Source organism: Carassius carassius, chromosome 29, assembly GCF_963082965.1.
Source record: "Carassius carassius chromosome 29, fCarCar2.1, whole genome shotgun sequence".
Classification (NCBI taxonomy): domain Eukaryota; kingdom Metazoa; phylum Chordata; class Actinopteri; order Cypriniformes; family Cyprinidae; genus Carassius; species Carassius carassius.
In genome coordinates, this window is record NC_081783.1 from 6,596,135 (window position 1) to 6,614,894 (window position 18,760).

The 18,760-nt window shown below is 39.7% G+C and overlaps 2 protein-coding genes across 3 annotated transcripts in view; both read right to left on the reverse strand.

Annotated features, from left to right (window-relative positions):
• Positions 1 to 3,169: 3,169 nt before the first annotated feature.
• On the reverse strand, positions 3,170 to 8,384 carry LOC132109492 (heparan-sulfate 6-O-sulfotransferase 2-like). 2 transcript variants are annotated; one of them, XM_059515600.1, is made up of 2 exons: positions 7,737 to 8,384; positions 3,170 to 4,739 (listed from the first exon to the last, which is right to left on the reverse strand). In XM_059515600.1, exons 1-2 carry the CDS (start codon positions 8,294 to 8,296, stop codon positions 3,896 to 3,898), a joined length of 1,404 nt encoding a protein of 467 aa, XP_059371583.1. In that variant the 5' UTR covers positions 8,297 to 8,384; the 3' UTR covers positions 3,170 to 3,895. The 2 variants fall into 2 exon arrangements, with proteins under 2 accessions (XP_059371583.1, XP_059371582.1); XM_059515599.1 differs by having other exon boundaries at positions 3,170 to 4,742.
• A 1,550-nt stretch (positions 8,385 to 9,934) lies between these two features.
• LOC132109491 (glypican-6-like) overlaps positions 9,935 to 18,760 on the reverse strand; it is a 37,208-nt gene continuing 28,382 nt past the window's right edge. The window contains exons 3-9 of the mRNA XM_059515598.1: positions 15,576 to 15,973; positions 14,194 to 14,359; positions 13,432 to 13,562; positions 13,176 to 13,322; positions 12,933 to 13,057; positions 12,643 to 12,815; positions 9,935 to 12,540 (exon numbers count right to left, since the gene is read on the reverse strand). Of these exons, the coding sequence (XP_059371581.1) occupies positions 12,320 to 12,540; positions 12,643 to 12,815; positions 12,933 to 13,057; positions 13,176 to 13,322; positions 13,432 to 13,562; positions 14,194 to 14,359; positions 15,576 to 15,973 (1,361 nt within the window). The 3' untranslated portion in view covers positions 9,935 to 12,319. The remainder of the gene's footprint in view (positions 12,541 to 12,642; positions 12,816 to 12,932; positions 13,058 to 13,175; positions 13,323 to 13,431; positions 13,563 to 14,193; positions 14,360 to 15,575; positions 15,974 to 18,760) is intronic.

Sequence of the window (18,760 nt, forward strand, 5' to 3'; positions counted from 1 at the left end):
AGCAGCAGGACTCCTGCGACCTGACCTTTGACAGTGCACATTATAAGGTGTGAAATCAAACAGAATGTCAACCGCCACTAACACGACTGCAGGTGCTCTCAAACCATGACTGTAGGGTATATGTTATGTACTTGACTTGAAAGCAACTGTATTGTCGTGTGCATATAAAATGTGATATTCTTTGCACAAAACCAATGGCCTATAACCAAATAAGATGACATTTTTAATATGAAGCCATTTCTAAAAGCAATGCAAAAACTGGCAGGTTCAGGGACGTGACTGTCCAGACCTCAATAGCTCCACGTTTTTAATTTGTGTACAGGTAAATAAAACATACTCTGGGTTCACATACCTTTTGAGAGTGAATTTCATTTAATATGGATCTCCAGATTTTCAATGTCAGATTTAGTATTCAAATGTCTCTTCCTGAGAAGACATCTTGAAATTTGAACATGGCACAAAACTGAAATGAACAAATAACTAATATCCAGCCAATGAAATACTTTCAAGTATAACTAACACAATGGTAAGGCTTAAAATAATGTTATTAACTAATAATGTATAATTAACAAGCAATTAACATTTTTGTGCATTTATTCATTTAGGTTCAAGTTAATAACTCTACTATTTTTCCATTTTAATTTATATTTATAAAATTATAAAATTGCTATTGCATTATAGCTAATGTCAACATATATAACCGTATAGTAAAGTATTAGTATAAATACAATTCACAAATGTTTGTTGTACTTGTTAATATCATGACTGTGGGAACCCGGTTACTAAAAAGGTACCATAAACTGGCTTGACATTGCAAAATAAAGGTTATCAGACTCCTTTTTTAAGGAATGCACACGACTATCGATTTTTATGCAACAACTCCAATGTGGGCCACAAAATAAACTAAAGCATTCAGCTTTAGACAGTTGTCTGCTGGCAAATGTCCGATGATGTTAAGGGTTAGCAGGACAAAGGACACTTAACTTCAACTCAGTAAAAAGAAACAAAACCACCCTCTCCCATTTTTCCAGTACAAATTTTAAATGTTCCAGGAACCCAAGGACAAATTCAGCTCCTACCTTGGGTGAACACCTCATGGTTGGGACTGCACCCAGCCCTGGCCATGATAATTAAAATGTCAGCGTGACAGCATTACTAGTTTTAGAAGCCAGACAAACAAATACAGCATCAGAAAAGATATATACAGGCCACTGCACCTGACTATTACAAGGGCTAGTGACATGTGAGAGAGTTTGAGCTCTATCCACCCTGTTTACAAACTCAGAGCACCACAGCATTGAAGGGAAGCTCAACAGCTGTCAGCAAGTGTATGATCAATGCGTGACATCCAGCTGCGTTACTGGCGTTTTATTATAAGTGAAAGCGCGTTATGTGCGTTAAGGTCAAATGCTTTGCTACTAAGCATATGGAAAATTTGTAATTCTAGACTTATGCGTCAGGGTGCGAAGAGGCCATGTGCGCAAACGCAAAGGTTACAGATGCGAGAGTCAGTCGTGACAGCGAGCAATGCATTACACCAATCACATTTGCAATTAGCGTGCGGCAAGATTGGCTAAATTACATGAAATATTGGGCTTTACGAAAATAGATGACTCACCTGTGCAGACAGCGCGTGGCTAGAGCTTGGGTGACATCAAATGAAGCGCAAAGCGAAATAAAGATTTGTCAATAAATACGTCACGATCACTGGCTGATGTGAGGCGCGCGCTTTGGTTGCAAAAGTTCCACCGTTGGACTGAGAGCTTTTGATCGCGCGGCTTGCTGCGTAAAGCCTCGGACGATGACCAGCGGCTGCGGGGTGTTTCGAGTTGAACGACGAAGCTAGCGATGGGGAAGCGTGAAGCGAACTTGCTAGCTGCTGCTAGGCAGAAGACGAGACGAGGGAGGGCAGAAGGGAGGAGTAGAGCGAAAGTGTGCACGGCCCTACGTGCATTCCCATGTATTGCCTCCATTTTAGGGGGGATTCCCACTCGACCTCAGCGCAAACTGCGCCTTATGGATGAGGTGAGGACACCTTGTGATTAGAAATATTTGACTAAATGCTTTAGGATTAAAATGCATTCAATAAATATTCTACAGTACAGCGCCTATGTAAATATTTAGATATGAAGATACGCCCTCACTCTATAAATTACACTTTGCTTATGAGTAAATGGTGGTTTAAAGGTGCACTTAGCATTTTTTTAAACGAGAAAACTTTACACAGTAAATAACGGAATCTAAATATTATTAAAATATGTATACTAACATGAGATGAAGTAGCCCAGACATATTCTTCTAGAAAAAAAAACGTTTAACTCTACGTGGAGCGGGTCGCCCTCTCGTGGACGCAGCCATAATGACATCACGTGACCTGACGTGTCACACAATCGTCTAATTATTGTTAAAAATAAATTATTTACTATATATTGTAGCGCAAGCTTATACATGGGCCTGGTCCAAACAAAGTTTGTGCAACTTCAAAACCACTGGTACTTTGGGAGAAAACAGGAACTTATAAAAAATAAAAATTAAAAAAAATAACCTTAGCTTTAAGATATTACCGTACATTTTTTCGGCTCATGCATTTTACTTCTCAGGTTGGCCAATGGAACAAACTACACGCCTTTTTAAAAAACGTTTCTAAAAATGTTTCATTCTCAATTTTAATTAGTTTTCCTTGTTCTATAAGACCCATACATACAATTATGAGGGAAAGGGAATGATAATCTAACAATAAGCATATTTATTTTTAGCTTTAATACAATGGATCACTAGGTTTTCCTACTGGTCCCAAATCTGATAACTGAAAACTTTCAGAACCTAAAAACCTAAAAAATACATTTGTCGCAAATGTTACCAATGGGATAAAATAAAATTATCCAACCCCATAACAAAATGAGCAGTTTGTTCTACAGATCAAGGGAGTTTACTGTAAGCTTCATTTGTAAGCAGTGAGTGTTACTTTGGCTCCATCTGCTGTAGACAGAAAAGAAAGCAAAAATTAAGACTCACCCATTCAGAGGTAGTTTAACCAGCCACAATCAACTTGGATTTTTATAGAAATTTGTATTTATTAGTATTCACAAATTGTATTCATTTTTTTTCCAAGTAGAGCAAGCTTGCTCCTCAGTACAACCTATGGTGTGGTATAAATCATAAGATGAGGTGATCAACAATGGCTTTTTATTTTCAAGTGACAAAATATTATGAGCCAACCCATAACCTGTGATCCTATGAGCAAACATAAATAAAAGGTATGAGAAATAAATCTACAAAAACATCTTAAATCAAAAAAATAATCCAAAGACAAGTGTTGGACTTCAACGTAAGGCTGATTTGTGATGTGCATGGGATTGTAATGGCTGAAGACACTTGAAAACATAAAATAAAATTAGGCAATATTTGAAATCTCACATTACAGGAATGTAAATCAAAAACATGCTGCCACCAGATTCTTCCTCAGAACCGCAAGGTCGGAAAATGGCATTTCTGAAACATTCCAATCTTTGGCTTTCAGGATAAGCAGATGCTTTTTTTATCCATAGTGATTTTCAGTCCATTAATTGCAGGGACGATTTCCCTGGTGCAACCTGGAGTCATAATGCCCTCTCTCAAGGGCAGAGTGGTGATGGGACAGTGAATATGATCATCTTTTCAGTTCACAAATCAAAAGACACAAGTAAGGCTGCAAGACGATTATTCAAATATGATATCTGACAGAAAACTGGTGCTAACAGATGTTCCACAAAACGCATTTGTCACAGAAAGAGCAACCTGCAATTAACAACCCGTATATGCCAATATTTAGCAGTGATTTGGTCTTAAAGGATTATAGGTACCCCCATTTTCTAGTCCGGTATCAAGTTCAACCCTTTTCCCAAATAGCTGGTGGCTACCGCCACTGCTCTACGTTTTCTAAATAGTCCAGTATGGTTTCACGTTCATCCTCCACTAACCAGTTGTCCTCTACCTGTCCTTCTGTCTTGCTCTCCAGTGTTTGTCCAGCATCAGTTTGTTTTTCTTCCGAAAAAATGGGAGATTGTTCTGTCATTGGTGGCTCCTTGGTGGGTCTAAAAACAGTTTTTCCAGTCACCCCCCACCAAGGCTTCACCTTGGCACGTAACTTGCGCCTCTCCTGCAGGCGTCGCTGCCGGGCCTCCCTGCGCTCCAGCTGCCTGGCGTACTGGAAGCGCTGGAGGAAAAGGTCCCGTGCGTATTCGTACAGCTCCACATCCCACTGGTTAAGCTCTCGAATCCTGCGCTGGGTCTCCGGTTCCACCTCTACGCTCGCAGCACGCGTGCCATTGAGCTGCGTGAACGGTGCGATGAAGGACAGGCGGAATGTGTGCTCGAAGAGGTACTGCGTCTTACGCTGATACTCGGTCAGACCAAAAAAGGCCATGTTTCGCAAGTTGCGTTTGGCACTTTCCAAAAGCATGGCCCAGCGCTGGCTCTCATTCATGATGGAGAGGTTATAGCAGCCCACCAGGCTGAGGTCGGCCAGCATACGGGTCTGTCTGTTGTTGGCCAGGTTGTAAGGACACACCATGAATTCCTCTAACGAACAACCCGACCAGTCGTCACCACTGTAACAGTTGGGCAGCTCAGACAGGGTGGGTAAACGGCCATCACACATGTGTTTAGAGGCCTTCCAGGTGGCACCGCGCTGAACGTGCCTCCATTCACTCAAGTACCGCCACACCGGATCCCTCAAGATCGTGATGTAGTAGTAATTCCTACTATAGGAGACAGGAAAGAGAAGAGTTTAACAAAAAGAGCTCAAAATAAAGTAGTCACAATTGACTAAAAACAAAATGAAAAGTAATATTGCGAATGAATCATTAAGTTGGGTAAAGCTGTCACAATTTGTGCATGTTCACATTGACAGAATTATTCATGGCGTAGTTTCTGTTGGAGCATGTCAAGGGAGTGATCTTGATGGAAAACGGAATGAATTATTGCTGGTTGACTGTAATTATGGGCATTTCGGCATAATGAGAAGAATCATCTTTCGGCTCACATCCAGAACATTTTCCATATGAATATCAATTAAGACCGTCTGGACAAATGCATTCAACAACAGCGGAGAGGAAGTCTCTGGAGAGCCTCAACTTTTCCTTTACTTACAAGCCAAAGATGAGCCCATGGGATTTTGATTTGATCTAATTGTGTCCATTTGAAAAGCAGGCCTTTCATGGTTCATATCTGTATGGATCAGTATGCATATTTAACAGTGCATGCTCATTTCCCTCATTTATACATTTAGACTACATTCTCATAATGTTAATATTTAAAATACACTAATAATTTGAAAACACTTAAGATTTAGTGGTGACACCCAAATTCAGCTGTAAAGTGGCTGATTTTAGTTCTTAACGTTTTATTTGTAATTAGGTTCATCACAATTTCACCATCTAGTTAGGTACATCAACCATAACTCTTTTAAAAACAGCCAGAAACCTTGGAGTTATGATTGATGATCAGCTGGCTTTCTCAGACCACGTTGCTAAAACTGTCCGGTCCTGCAGATTTGCTTTATTCAACATCAAGAAGATCAAGCCCTTTCTTTCGGGAACATGCTTCACAACTCCTTGTTCAAGCTCTTGTTCAGTCCAGGCTGGACTGTTGCAATGCTCTCTTCCAGCCAGTTCTATCAAACCTTTACAATTAATCCAGAACGCTGCAGCAAGATTAATTTTTAATGAGCCAAAAAGAATACACGTCACACTTCTGTTTATCAATCTGCACTGGCTTCCAATAGCTGCTCGCATAAAATTCAAGGCATTGATGTTTGCCTACAAAACCAGCACTGGCTCTGCACCCCTTTACCTAAATTCAATACTTCAGACTTATGTGCCCTCTTGAAGCTTGCGTTCTGCAAGTGAATGTCACTTTATTGTGCCATCCCAAAGAGACACAAAATCACTTTCACAGACTTTTAAATTAAATGTTTCCTCCTGGTGGAATGACCTGCCCAACTCAATCCGAGCATCTTCAAGAATCGGCTTAAAACACATCTCTTCCATCTTTATTTGACCCTCTAACTCTAGCATGCTTTATTCTAATTCTATTCTTTAAAAAAAAACTTTACTTTGTTCATTTACTACTTGTTTTCTTTAATAAAAAAATACTAGCTTTTCTAATCTTTTTGTATTCTATTTGTTTTCTATTCATTTATTATACAATTAACAAAAGCAAAAAAGACATGCCTCTAACACATGCTTGCTCCATTCTTTTTCCATTCTGTTTTCTTTTTATTGAATAATAATAATAATTAAAATAAAATTTCTACATGTACTGCATTCTGCAAACTGAGACTTGTTAAAGCACTTGCATATTATTGCTCTTTTGTTGACTTTGATTGCTTCTATTGTCCTCATTTGTAAGTCGCTTTGGATAAATGTGTCTGCTAAATGACAATGTAAATGTCAATTTTTACTATCTGTCATCCATTGGTTATTAACCGTAACATAATGAACTAACATAACTTGGGGAACTCATTCCAAGCCTCACCCTTCAAAAAGAAAGCATCAAGCAGGGCTCAGGGTAAACTAAAGATGATTAATGGTTAGTGCTTAAATGAAGACTAAAACTTAAGTGCATTAATTCAAAAAGGATGGACATCAGTATTCAAAAGTTTGGCTTAGTTTCTTAATGTTTTTTAAAGAAGTATCTAGACTGCATTCATTTGAACAAAAAGTAATGTTTGTTTCTTGTAGTAGGGATTTTCACTGTGGGGAGTAAAGGTGTAAATTACCTAGATAACTCAGTTTGTTGGGTAGGTTAAAGAAAAACTACAACTCCCACCATTGGACTACAACTCTCCTACCTGGCTTTCACAGGTGTGGTAATCATTGTTGATTGACCTGATGTGTTTAAACACAGTTAAGTTGATTGCTACATTTATTGTCTTTATGCCTTGAGGATGGTTGTTTGACCGAAAGCTTGGTGATTTAATTTGCTTTAAGGATTCAAGTGTGCAGACAGTTTATTTTTTGAACAAAAAGTATGGTAAAAACAGTAATATTTTTATTGTAATACACTTTCAAATGTTACTTGATGGCAAAGCTAAATTACTCCAGTCTTCAGTGTTGCGTGATCCTTCAGAAATCATTCTAATATGCTAATGTTGCTTAAGGAACATTTCTTATTATTATTGTTGAAAACTAATACATTAATACATTTTTAACATTCTTCAATGAAGAGAAAGACCAAAATAACGTTAATTTGAAATAGAATTATTTTGTACATTTAAAAACACTATCAACCTACTACACTCAAACACTGCACTTATTCAATCAAATCCGATTCATCCCAAAGCAAACATTATCAGACACTGTTGATCCCATGCTATGGGGCGTTTGTTTAAAGGACAAGCCTGAGAGAATGGCAGATGTTCTGGTGCCAGCAGGCTGTCTGCCCTCCAGGGCGTCTGAAAGGGTGAATGATTATCATGATTGGTCCCCTGTTGGAGGAATGTGCTGAATGAAAGCAGACTCTCCAGGGCTGAGGCTGACCTATTAGAGGCTTTTGTCTCCGCATAAATGACTTGCCAAGAGGCTTCGGCGCTGAACTGAACGAGAACAATATGAAGGGAAGGAGTGGCGAAGCGCACCGTGGCACCACACAACATCATAACAAAAGAAATACGTTTGTGTACCAAGACGCATTTCAGTCCATTATAGACACTGAAATTAGTGCGATATACTGATAAAAACCAATTAAACTCTCACCTGGGTGTCCTGCGCCTCTCCTGAGACTCCCGGTTGCCCATGAAGGAAGGCACGCAGCTGGTGAGCTCCGTCCAGTCCGCGTGCAGCCCGCAGCTCCAGCCGGTGGAGAACCGGGAGAACAGCCAGGTGTCCCGTTTGCCCGGCCGGTAACAGGTACACTTCTTCTGGCCCGCATGGCACTCGCACGGCCTCTCCAGCTGGATGTTGCGGACAAGGTGACGGCCGAACGTGGTCCCTCCGGTTTTCTGAATGTGGAGGAACACTATAACATCGTTCCCCTTGATGTTGAAATCTACAGCGCGATCAAGGTCTTTAGTGGAGAAGTTAAAGCGAGGCACGAATCGAACCAAAGAACCGTCCTCGGAGCTGTAGGGATCTCCCGCACCGGCTCCGTTCACGCGATCCCCGCGCGCGCGACTCCCTAGTCTCGAGGACAATGATGCCAGGTGGAGCAACTGGCAATCGGAAGTAGGGCAGATGTATTGTAATACAATAACGCCGAAACACAGGACCATCAGGAGTGCGATAAGGAGCCGGCTGTAGAGGGATTTTTCATCCATCTTCTCGCTGGAAATGTGGAAGCATTACTCAGTTGTGCGGTTCCCCCGTCGCGTCGCGTCGGCCAGGAGCAATGTTGAACAAAACGTGAGACTCAGACTTTCTGGATGTTTGTCTGCTCGTGATTAACGTAGTTTACGTCTACATGTTTCCACGAGGCTTTCCTGCATCGTATTTCTGAGAAATCTTCAGATAACTTCTGCTGTTTACCTCTGCCACAATTTGGTACTTGCTCTTCCCCGTTCCTCGTTTTCCCAGTAGTCCACACCGCCCCCATTACCGTTCTCCTCTTCACAATAAAAGCCCTCTTTAGGACCGCTATTTTGGAAATCACAACCGAGATGTTTTTAAATTCTACACTTCTTTTTTTCTACTTCAATAATTTATTGCTTATCATATGCACGCAAGACACGTGCGTTTCATATGCACGCCAAAGGCAATATATGTGTATAAATCATAAGCCAAATACAGAAACAAAATCGTGCTATTGATACGCATTTTCATGAGACCGGCCTTTTTTAATGCAATGTTGTACCATAAAAGTACTTTTAAGTTAATTCAATGATTTGTGTTTGATATTATTTGTCTTTATTTACTTTGATTTATGGAGTAATGTGGATTTCTTAACCTGATAAATTAAAAGGATTTAGCTATGTTAAAATAACAACGAACAATAACATATTTTTACATCTATGCAAATGCATGTACAATATTTGTAACTTAAATATGTGATAATAAAATAACGAGACAGTTATTTAACAATACGTTGAGTAGTAACATTTGTACACTTACAGTTACAAATGACCCTTTGATGGCAGCCATAATGCTGAAGTGGTCCTCAGTGAAACCCTGGGATTTTGCCATAAACCTACCCCTGACACAAAACTTTCATTAGGACATAAATAAGTAAGGTGCCCACAATTTAAATTTTTACTAGTATAATAATATATTTGGTCTCCATAACATAGGGAATACAGGGCCACACACTCACCTTTAACTTAATTACAGAATATTGCTTTACAGACAAAACCAATGTTATTATGCTGGTTTATATTGTCTTAGGCTCTTATATATGCAAAACACTAGTAATAAATATATATTCAAAATAACATACAAAAATGTTAGCTAACATTTATTAACTATCAGATATACATTTTAGGTTAATAATATCCCATACTGGTTTTCTTTAATGTGAGAATATTTCAACATCAGGAATCTAAGCTGATTCACTTATGAAAAATAATTCATATTTCACTTAGATTTGACTATTTTTGTATTTTGTGTAATAAGCCTGTGGAGGTGTAGCATTCTCCATATACTGTTTCTATCACATTTATATTCTGTACTATTGGAAGAAAACAACAAGGGCTGACTATTTTTGAGGAACTTATCCAATATGAAGAGTCTGGCAGTCTTCATCTCATCTTGCCAGTTTGTTGATTTAATAACACACATGTAGATTAAAGGAAGATTTGACACTGTAGTTTAATTAATGGCTGTGATTAATCAATGTTCATGATTGTCTCAACTCATCCTTTGTTTTCTTTTGTGTTTTACTAAATGGTCTCTCGAATAGACTTTCAAAGCATTTCAGTAAAACTAATACCTTAAAGCAGAAATGACTCACGACACACCAAATGTAAATATCTGCAGTCTTTATTTCAACAAGACTAAGAAATGTTTAATATAACTTTTCTCTTACATTTTTAGCATCTATCTTTTTGTTTCGCCCATATTAAGCACATACTCTGAATGGGTAAAATCTGATGAACATCTCTCAGAGACCACTAAAACGACTGCTCATTATTTACAATTTTTTTCTTTCTTTTCTTTCTTCAGTCTCTCTCACTCCTCATCGCAGATGACTCCACTGATGTATAGGGCTGCAGGCCCTGCGATCTGTCCACCTGAAGGTCAGCGATCAATCTAAAGATGACATTGCAGAGGTTCATTTAAGAGTCCATATCATCTTCACACTGATTCGTAGTAGCTGGACATACTAAACACAAGACACTTCCTTTCCTGGTCATTGCATCAGAGCCATCTTAACATGTGACAGTGGGAAGCTTTGGGTCAGAAGTATAGAAAACATCTATTGCTTTCTATTCCTGGCAGCACATCAGACTAGAAAAATACATAACTGCTCTGAGGTGCGTAGCATTGCTGTAGAAATCAGGCTCACGAAACCCTGACGATGTCTGAGGACTGGCCATTCATCCATAGATACTGAATAAACCTCCAAACGAATCAAGAAAAATGAACGTAAAAAGTATGCATGTTGCAGATACGATTAAAAGCATCATTTAAAACTCTCTTGCCGTGAGGTATTTGAATGCCAATTAAAAGTGCATGTGGCATCAGGAACGATCAAGGACAGATGGCCAGCCCTGTCCTTGCATCAGCTTGTACAATTTTCACAATCCCCTTACATAAAACTGTAACGACAAAACAAATGCTTACGGTAGCCCGGTTTATAAAATTGAAATATTATGTAAGATGAAATTCGAAGCCAATTTAAAACCATCAGTTAAATTGTGAATTCATTAGAACGCATTCATCTACAGACATAAATATTTTGAAAAGTGAAATCAAGATACCTAGGAAAGCGATGCTTGCGAATGACTTTTAAAGAGACGTGTGGTTAAATAACTTACTGTACAAGAGCGAGGAGAGCTAGTTTTTCTGAGAGGTGGGTGAAAAGCCCTTTTAAATCAACGAGCACTTGTCTGACATCTGAATGGGAAAGCGCATACATAGCCACTTTTGAAATTAATGTTGGAACGCACCGTACATGCACACAGCCTATTGCTCTATATAAGAGATAAAAAGTGTACCGACTTCAATGGATATCAATAGATAAATGGGGAAAAGGCTGGATGTTTTATGTTACAAACAGAAATAAAAGTAAGAAAAACGTAAAGAGGCCACCCAACCTCTCAAATCAGCACCGTCTGTTACTGTATAGTGAAATCTGTAGCAGTACCGATCATAGTTTTATACCTTACAATACACTTCTAACAAAACAAAAACCTCCACATAAAACCCTGTGTAAAATTCCTCTTGACAGCTCAGTCTTAAGCCATCTTCAGCATACGCTCGTATCCACCCGGTCCAGTAAAAAACAACTTTACTCAGGCCACAAAGTCCACATCATGCAGAATACATGATGTTCTTTGAGGGAACCATCAAGGCCTATTCAATGCATCAACTTTAGACAGACCTTACCTAACCCAAACTCCTTCCTTATCACACACTATTAAGTTATTACTGAAGACTATATTCTCAAGTTATATATTATACTGCCAAAAACACTTGGGATGATGATACGGGGGATGTGATAGTTACAGAAAAAAACAAACAACAAAAAACACTTTGTGTCTGGGATCCTCTAGTTTTGACTTCACTCAAAAGGCAGCATTGCATACATTTCTGTTGGTTGCAACCCTGTTAAAGGGCCTGTTTATGAATGAGTTTTTATCATGCTCAAAATCAGGAACTTATATACGATCTACAGCCAACCAAAGCCTCCATGCACACCAAATGTATTAAAAAAAATCTGAGTACTTCATACAGATTTGCTTAAATCATACGTGTTATATGGGTTGATTAATTGTTTAACTTTTATAAAAAGCGCTTGGATGATATATACAGCCAATCGTACACACCATCCACCCAAGCACATACTCAATCTGACTTACTTTCCAACTAACACTTATTTAAACCATAACTGAAAAAAATCACGATGAGTCGTCAATGATTCTGGACACTACAGACACGGAGGAATAAAACCCAGCGGACGTGAGATGCAGTGTGGAAACGTATAGCTGTACATAAATGAAGTCCGTTCTTATAAACACAAAAAATACACTGAAGGGAAGTTATTTGAGGATTAATAACTTGAGTGTTTCCCCAGATGGCAGGCAGACGGAGATCCTGAAAGCAGTGTCTTTAATGTCCTATGGCAGTTTTCTGCTCTCTTGTTCAAATTCGTACAAACACACATCCTCTTCCTCTCTGGGCCGGTCTTATCTCATGTGTGGGGCGAGCAGGGCGAGCAGGAGTGCTGTCGCAGCCAGGGTCAGGCTGAAAGGTGCCAACCGTGTACCACTAGAGGGCTGTCTGTTAGGTTGAACATTGATAATGCGAGGTTTAATGGGCGTTGGGGTGGAGAAGTAGATGTCCCCGTCACTGTCACAAGGGGCCGAGTCACAGCCACTTCCGCTTTCCTCTCCACTGCCGGCATCCTCTGAAGAAAAATAGATAAATGTTAAAAACAGGCTTGTATGATGTCATCTTGGCATTTCATACTGAATTCCACTTGAACTGAACCACAAGCGATGCCTCGTACCATTGACAAATGAGATGTCGGTGCCAGTGTAAGCAGCCTTAAGCCGACTGGTCATTTCCTTCAGCACTGCTATCTGCCGCCGAATCACCATGTCTGGTTTGGTGATGTCAACTTCCACATCTGGATTAGACACCTGATTGGCTAAGCCATTGCCTATGACAACAGATTCGTACCTGCATGTGAAAAAAGGTAGGGAAAGTTGAGAGGACGGACAATGTTGAAGGGTAAGGTAGGAATGAAATGGCGGAATACGACTGTATCTGGGTTCTGGCTTCGTCTCATTGACCCACCTGCTTTTGGCTGTCCCATTCCAGCATTCATCACCGACAGCAATTCGCTCTCCAACACAGACAGTGTCAGGCAGGGTGGACCAGAACTTCTTGGCATGCTTCAGTTTCTTCTTAACATCAGTCAACTAGGAAACACACAGTTTGTGTTACAAACAATACATTCTGATCTGGCAAAATCAGTTGACATCTTTTAAAGAAAACAGAAGTGATATGAGTGACAGGAAGGATGCCCATTATCCCTACCAGTCGGTCCAGACTAGTGCCAGCGGCGGTGGTGGGTCTGGCGTCAGGACTGTAGGGTCGGAAACGCCCGGGGAAGCCTGAGTCTTTTGTAGAGCGCCGGGAGCGGAAAGCCATGTTGGGTTTGGGCTGCCCACATCCCTGAAACACCTGAAACAGAAACATATCTGTCAATACATATGCACCACAATCACATCAAATAATAAAAAACATGCAAAATTTCCACATGTGAAATTTTGAAAAGAAATTAAAAACACACCTTCTGTGAGACCTGTATGCTGTTTTCCTGCATGTTCATGATGGCGTCTGAGATCTTCACGTCTATGGGATCTATTACTGACTCAAAGTTAAAGGGTCCCTCTAGTCTCTCAGCAAGACCAACCATGGAATCTGAAATTCATAAAATACAAAATAAATGCATTAATAAAGGGAACACCCTTAAAGCAATTCATGACATCAATGCTTTCAATTACCCATTCTCAAGCAAATTCAGTCATTTCCAGCACTAGAGGGCAGCATACAGTCATCTGTGCAGGCTAAGCTCTTAAAGAAATGTAGGCTGTTGTGCGAACAGCTCGTTAAACAGTCAGAGGCCTGAACAAGGCGCCCCAATTAAGGTTCCCCACAAAGCTGACAGGCAGGGTGAGCAAAGCCAGTCCCAGAGTCCCACGAGCCAGGAACACTTTGCAAAAGCGCATGAGAATGTGTGACGGGACCTGAGACCACACGGCCTTCAGAGTCACCAGAGGCCCAAAACACTTCATGAAACATGCGTGGATAAAAACAGAGCCGCTCCCCAGTGTTCACTCCTAATCCAAGTCAACTCCAATTCTGCTTTCAAGCTGAGGCTTCACATAAATTGTTTTGGCCTCAGAGCAAGTGGAAACCATTTCTATGTGACCTGTTCATTTTTAATCTGTGCTTATGATACTCCTCTGCTTAGTGTGGAAAACTGGCTCCATTACATTAAGTAATGGCTGAGTAATAAATCAATTACTTGAGCCATTTAACACTCTCTTACCAAGGAAGTTATTCCACTCTGTGTCCAGATCAGCCTGATTGGCCAGGCAGCCTCGCATGACGTTGAGACAGTAGTTCTTGCAGGGCTTCAGAGCCACCTGGCCGGTACAGTACGGGCAGTATAACATCTTCATAGCCGCACGCACACAACTCGGAGAGGAACTAACCTGAAAGAGAGGACAAACAAGAAGATTGAGCAGAGTCAGCAAAACAGACACAGGGGGAAAAGGTTAATGAGTCCGTAACCTAATTCATATGCCTGATGCTGCTGATAAAACTCTGAACAAAGAGCATAAGGTCACTGCTGAAGCTGTGTTTGCGTAATTTATCATTGCAGGTTCAATTGCTTCTACTAACCCAACTACACACAACGAGAAGCCTTGGCCTCTGATCTTTTAATGCTGGAAGATAAGCCCCGATTGGTCCATCCAGGTGTCCACCTTCACAGACTGATAAACCCTATAGAAAACCTGTACTTTCGATCTCTGCTGTCCCTGATCTCTGACTTGCTTAGTAAACAAGTCGCCATGCTAGCCACAGTCAACTCTAGGCCTTGGGTATTGATGAAGATTTCCCCATTTCAATCTGTTTCTGATTTACAAACTATTGCATTTTATTTTATTCTGATTCGCTGGAGTGTATGACAATTATGATTTTACTTACATAAAGACATCCTCTGTTTGCTAATGTTTTAATCAGGCCAGTGTTTCAGACTGATTCAAACTTAATTAAACAGACCTTTTTGAACTATTCAATAAAATAATCTGGTTATATGGAGTTATCTTCAACTAATACAAAAAGGGAAACAAACAATTAAAAAAATGTGTTAATTAAAATAAGTGCACAATTTTTTGCTGGAAACAATTAAACTGAAATAAAAGCGAAAATATATATATGTAGTAAAATGTGAAATATATAAAGAAAAAAGCTCATATAATTTCTATAAAATGTAAGTTAAATTTAAATGAAAATCGAAAATTTATAAACCAACTCAAAAATATGGAAAAAATAAACCTAATACTAAAATAACTGTTCATAAGTGTTGAATGAATCAGGCTACTCTGATTGTGAAGTGTGTTTTTAATTCCCTAAAAGAACGGACTCGCATCTTCTTGAATCAAACTACATTAGTCATGCTTTTAATTCAGGTTTTTAATGCACTACAAGAAATAATTATTAGTCACTTGTTTCTGGATCAGACTACATTGATAACACTGTATTTTTTTTGCATGCAGCCCTTAAGGACAAATCACATTTCTTGCCATTATTTTGTCTTAGTATTGTATCACATTCAATGAATAATTTAATTTTTATTTTGAAAATGTAATCTTATTTACCTCTCCCTAGTCAAAGTAACTTTAAAAAACAAAGACAACTTCTCACCGTGGAGACTTTGCCCACCACATCAGGCATTAGTGCCAGGCCGTGTGTGAACGTGCGAACTGCGATGAAGGACCGGGTCAACTGCAGGCGCAGCTTGCGTGGAACATCGCCGAAGGGTTTTAGCTGCTCCATGTGCCTGCTGACGCACTCCATGTACGATTCGCTGAACTCATACTGCACATTGACCAGTCGGAACATGCGCTCCAAAAGCTCCGTCCAGAACTCCGTTAGCATGTCGTCCAGGTTGACGGCGCTGCTCCCACGGTTGTAGTAGCTGCGTAGCTCACTGAAGAAATGCTGAAAGAGCTCGGCGTTCTTCACATACATCAAGCCGTAGGTCCGCACGAACATGTCATTGAGAGATTTCTCTGCATTGTTTAACAGCTCTCTGAAGAACTCTGAAAATAGGGACAATAACGAGAGAGTTAGTTGTAAATGTCAAAGGTGATACATTTTCAAGTGCATTCCTTGTATGTTCCAATAAGTTGCAAGCTTCAAATCTAAATGCATATTGTGTGTGTGTGTGTATGTGTATATATATATATATATATATATGTGTGTATGTGTAGGGCTGGGATAAACGATTATTTTTTAAGCGATTAATCTAGCGATTATTTTTTCGATGCATCGATTAATCTAACGATTAATTTTTCAGCCCGATTTGATTTCGATTATCTCCCCATTAATTGACTACTAACAATTTATACATGTTGATTTACATATCTGAATGAAAAAAACATGAATTCCTTAACATTGCAATATATGTTTATTGCTCTTAAAATTACAAAATAAAAGACTGACTAAGAATGCATTACTTTGCACTTGTATAGAAATAGCATTCAATAAAACCTTGAAGCCTTGAAAACACATAGCTTACTGAAACAAGCTTACTGAACACATAGGGCCTAGCTTACTGAAAAAAGTTCTTCTTTCAGATGAAAATAACAACAACTTGAAGTCTAGCATTCAATAAAAAAGTTCACCCAAAATACTTGTTTAGAGCAATTTAAAGAATACAGTAACCAATGTAAACTTTAGGGCTTTAAGCTAATACAGAGTGCTTTTCCAAAAAAAAAAAAATTAACAGTGGGAGCCAGCAGCCTGTCATGTAGAAAAAAAAAATCTCTGAATGCTCCACGTGAAACTTTGAGAGAGAGGGAGGGAGGGAGAGAGAGAGAGAGAGAGAGAGAGAGAGAGAGAGAGAGCGCTCGTGTAGTTTGAAGACTGTGAGTGCGCGAGCGCGCGTGAAACTTGGGTGTTTCGCCCTTTTTCTATCGTGTTTAATGATTTTGATTAATATGCACGAGGGAGAGAGAGAGAGCAAGAAGCGCTCGTGTTGTTTGAAGACTGTGAGTGCGCGCGCGCAGCCGGGACTCTCTCTCGTACGCGCCCTGTCAGGTGCAGCAGTCATTCTATTCTACATCACTCACCGATCAAATAAGGCTTTGACAGCCGCCAAAAAAAAAGATCAATGCAGAAAACACCCTGGATTGGTTATATAACGTTGGACAGAATGTTGATCCGGCCATTGCGTATATTCAGCGCACATAAGGTAAACGTTTTGCAAACGTTTTTTAGAGAACAGGTCGACAAATCGATGCGCATATTTTGCGTCGATGTATGTTTTGCGTCGACGTCATCGATGACCTCGACGCGTTGTCCCAGCCCTAGTGTGTGGGATATTATATAAATGTGTGATATTATTGATGAAAAAGTTTTACACGTTCATGATTGTTTCTTAGCATACTTGAGAACAACAAAAAATGCACTTTGTAATCATGTCAAATTACAAGTTTTACTTTAAGCTATTTTAACTTTGGCATTTTACTTGATAATTAGATAAAAAATTTCAATTTTAAATATGCTACATTTCAGTCTCATCATTAACTGTCAAGCTCCAAAAAGGACCAATAACTAAAAAAACATTAAAAAGGACCAGGGACTCCACAAAGTCTATGTACTATAATCTTAGTCTTCTGAAGCCATATGATAGGTTTATGCGAGGAACAGTTTGACAGTGATTTTTCACTCAATTGAAAATATAGTGCAGGTTTGAAATCATGATGCTTTGTTATGAGACGCTAAAAATTCAGTAACGATTGATGAAGTTTATTAAAAGTTATTGTCTTCAAAAGACCTGGAATACAGGAAAAATCATCCCGACTACATTTACAGTGCTTATTTTATGTGTCCTTTTTGAAATGTGACAGATGTGACCACTATGAACTGTCAGAAAAGATCTGACAGAAAATGGGAAAACTTTAATTTGGAACATGGCAGGAAGTAGCTAAATGATCTACCATTTTAAGATTCATTAGCTGTACATTACGAAACTTTTGCAAATGGGTATTTTTGGCATGCCCTCCTTTTTAAAGTATTCTCGCATGAGAAATAAGACACAAGATAAGAAATGAAATCTCTACATCTTATCTTAAAAAGAATGTGCACTTACTGGCCATGAACACAAACATAACAGATATGAATTGGAAAACATGTGTAACATGGAACAGAGTATGCACTTCAGAAAAAGCACACAGACTGTCAACTTTAACTCGTATAAAATGAATTGTTATTAACTTTGGAACGTCAGCTGGCAGCACGTCCATGACTTTGTCATTACAATGACGCTCGAGAGACAGCGATTTAGTGCTCCGCAGTGCCCTCCTCGGCCTAACTTGCTCTCACTGACTGGAAAACCTACCAGAATCGCAAGGGAGGCCAGACAAGCACACGGTTATTATCTAAACAGATTAATGCATATTCCATTTGACCCAACACAAGGTTTTTACTCGCTACGTTCCAGGAAAATAACTTTTGTGTCTAAGGAGAAAGAGCTGAAAGGATGAAGGACAGCTAACGTCTCGCCCTTCAAGCCGGCTAAGGCTGACTGCTATGAATGGCATTTTCCTGTTGTCACATTCCATTCGCTTTTCTTACTCTTCGCACCGCTCCCGCTCCGTCCTTCAGAAGGCTTTTCAATAGGATTACTGAATATGCTGACCCCCCTCCCCGAAAACGGACCTGTACCCCCCCTGAAACCCCTCGCACTCGCTGACTCTCTCCTGCTTTCAGTTCATCAGTGGCTTCAGAAGGCTCTCTTCATTGGAGACGGGGAACAATGCCCTACTTCATCCTGAGGAATGTCAGACCCCCTTCCCCTCCCAGCCTCCCCAAATAATCCAGCC

Coding starts and splice junctions, on each gene's coding strand:
- LOC132109492 (XM_059515599.1), bottom strand. CDS start 8,296: ATGGATGAAAAATCCCTCTACAGCCGGCTCCTTATCGCACTCCTGATG. Junction 4,743..7,736: donor GAGAGGCGCAGGACACCCAG/GTGAGAGTTTAA, acceptor TGTCTCCTATAG/TAGGAATTACTACTACATCA.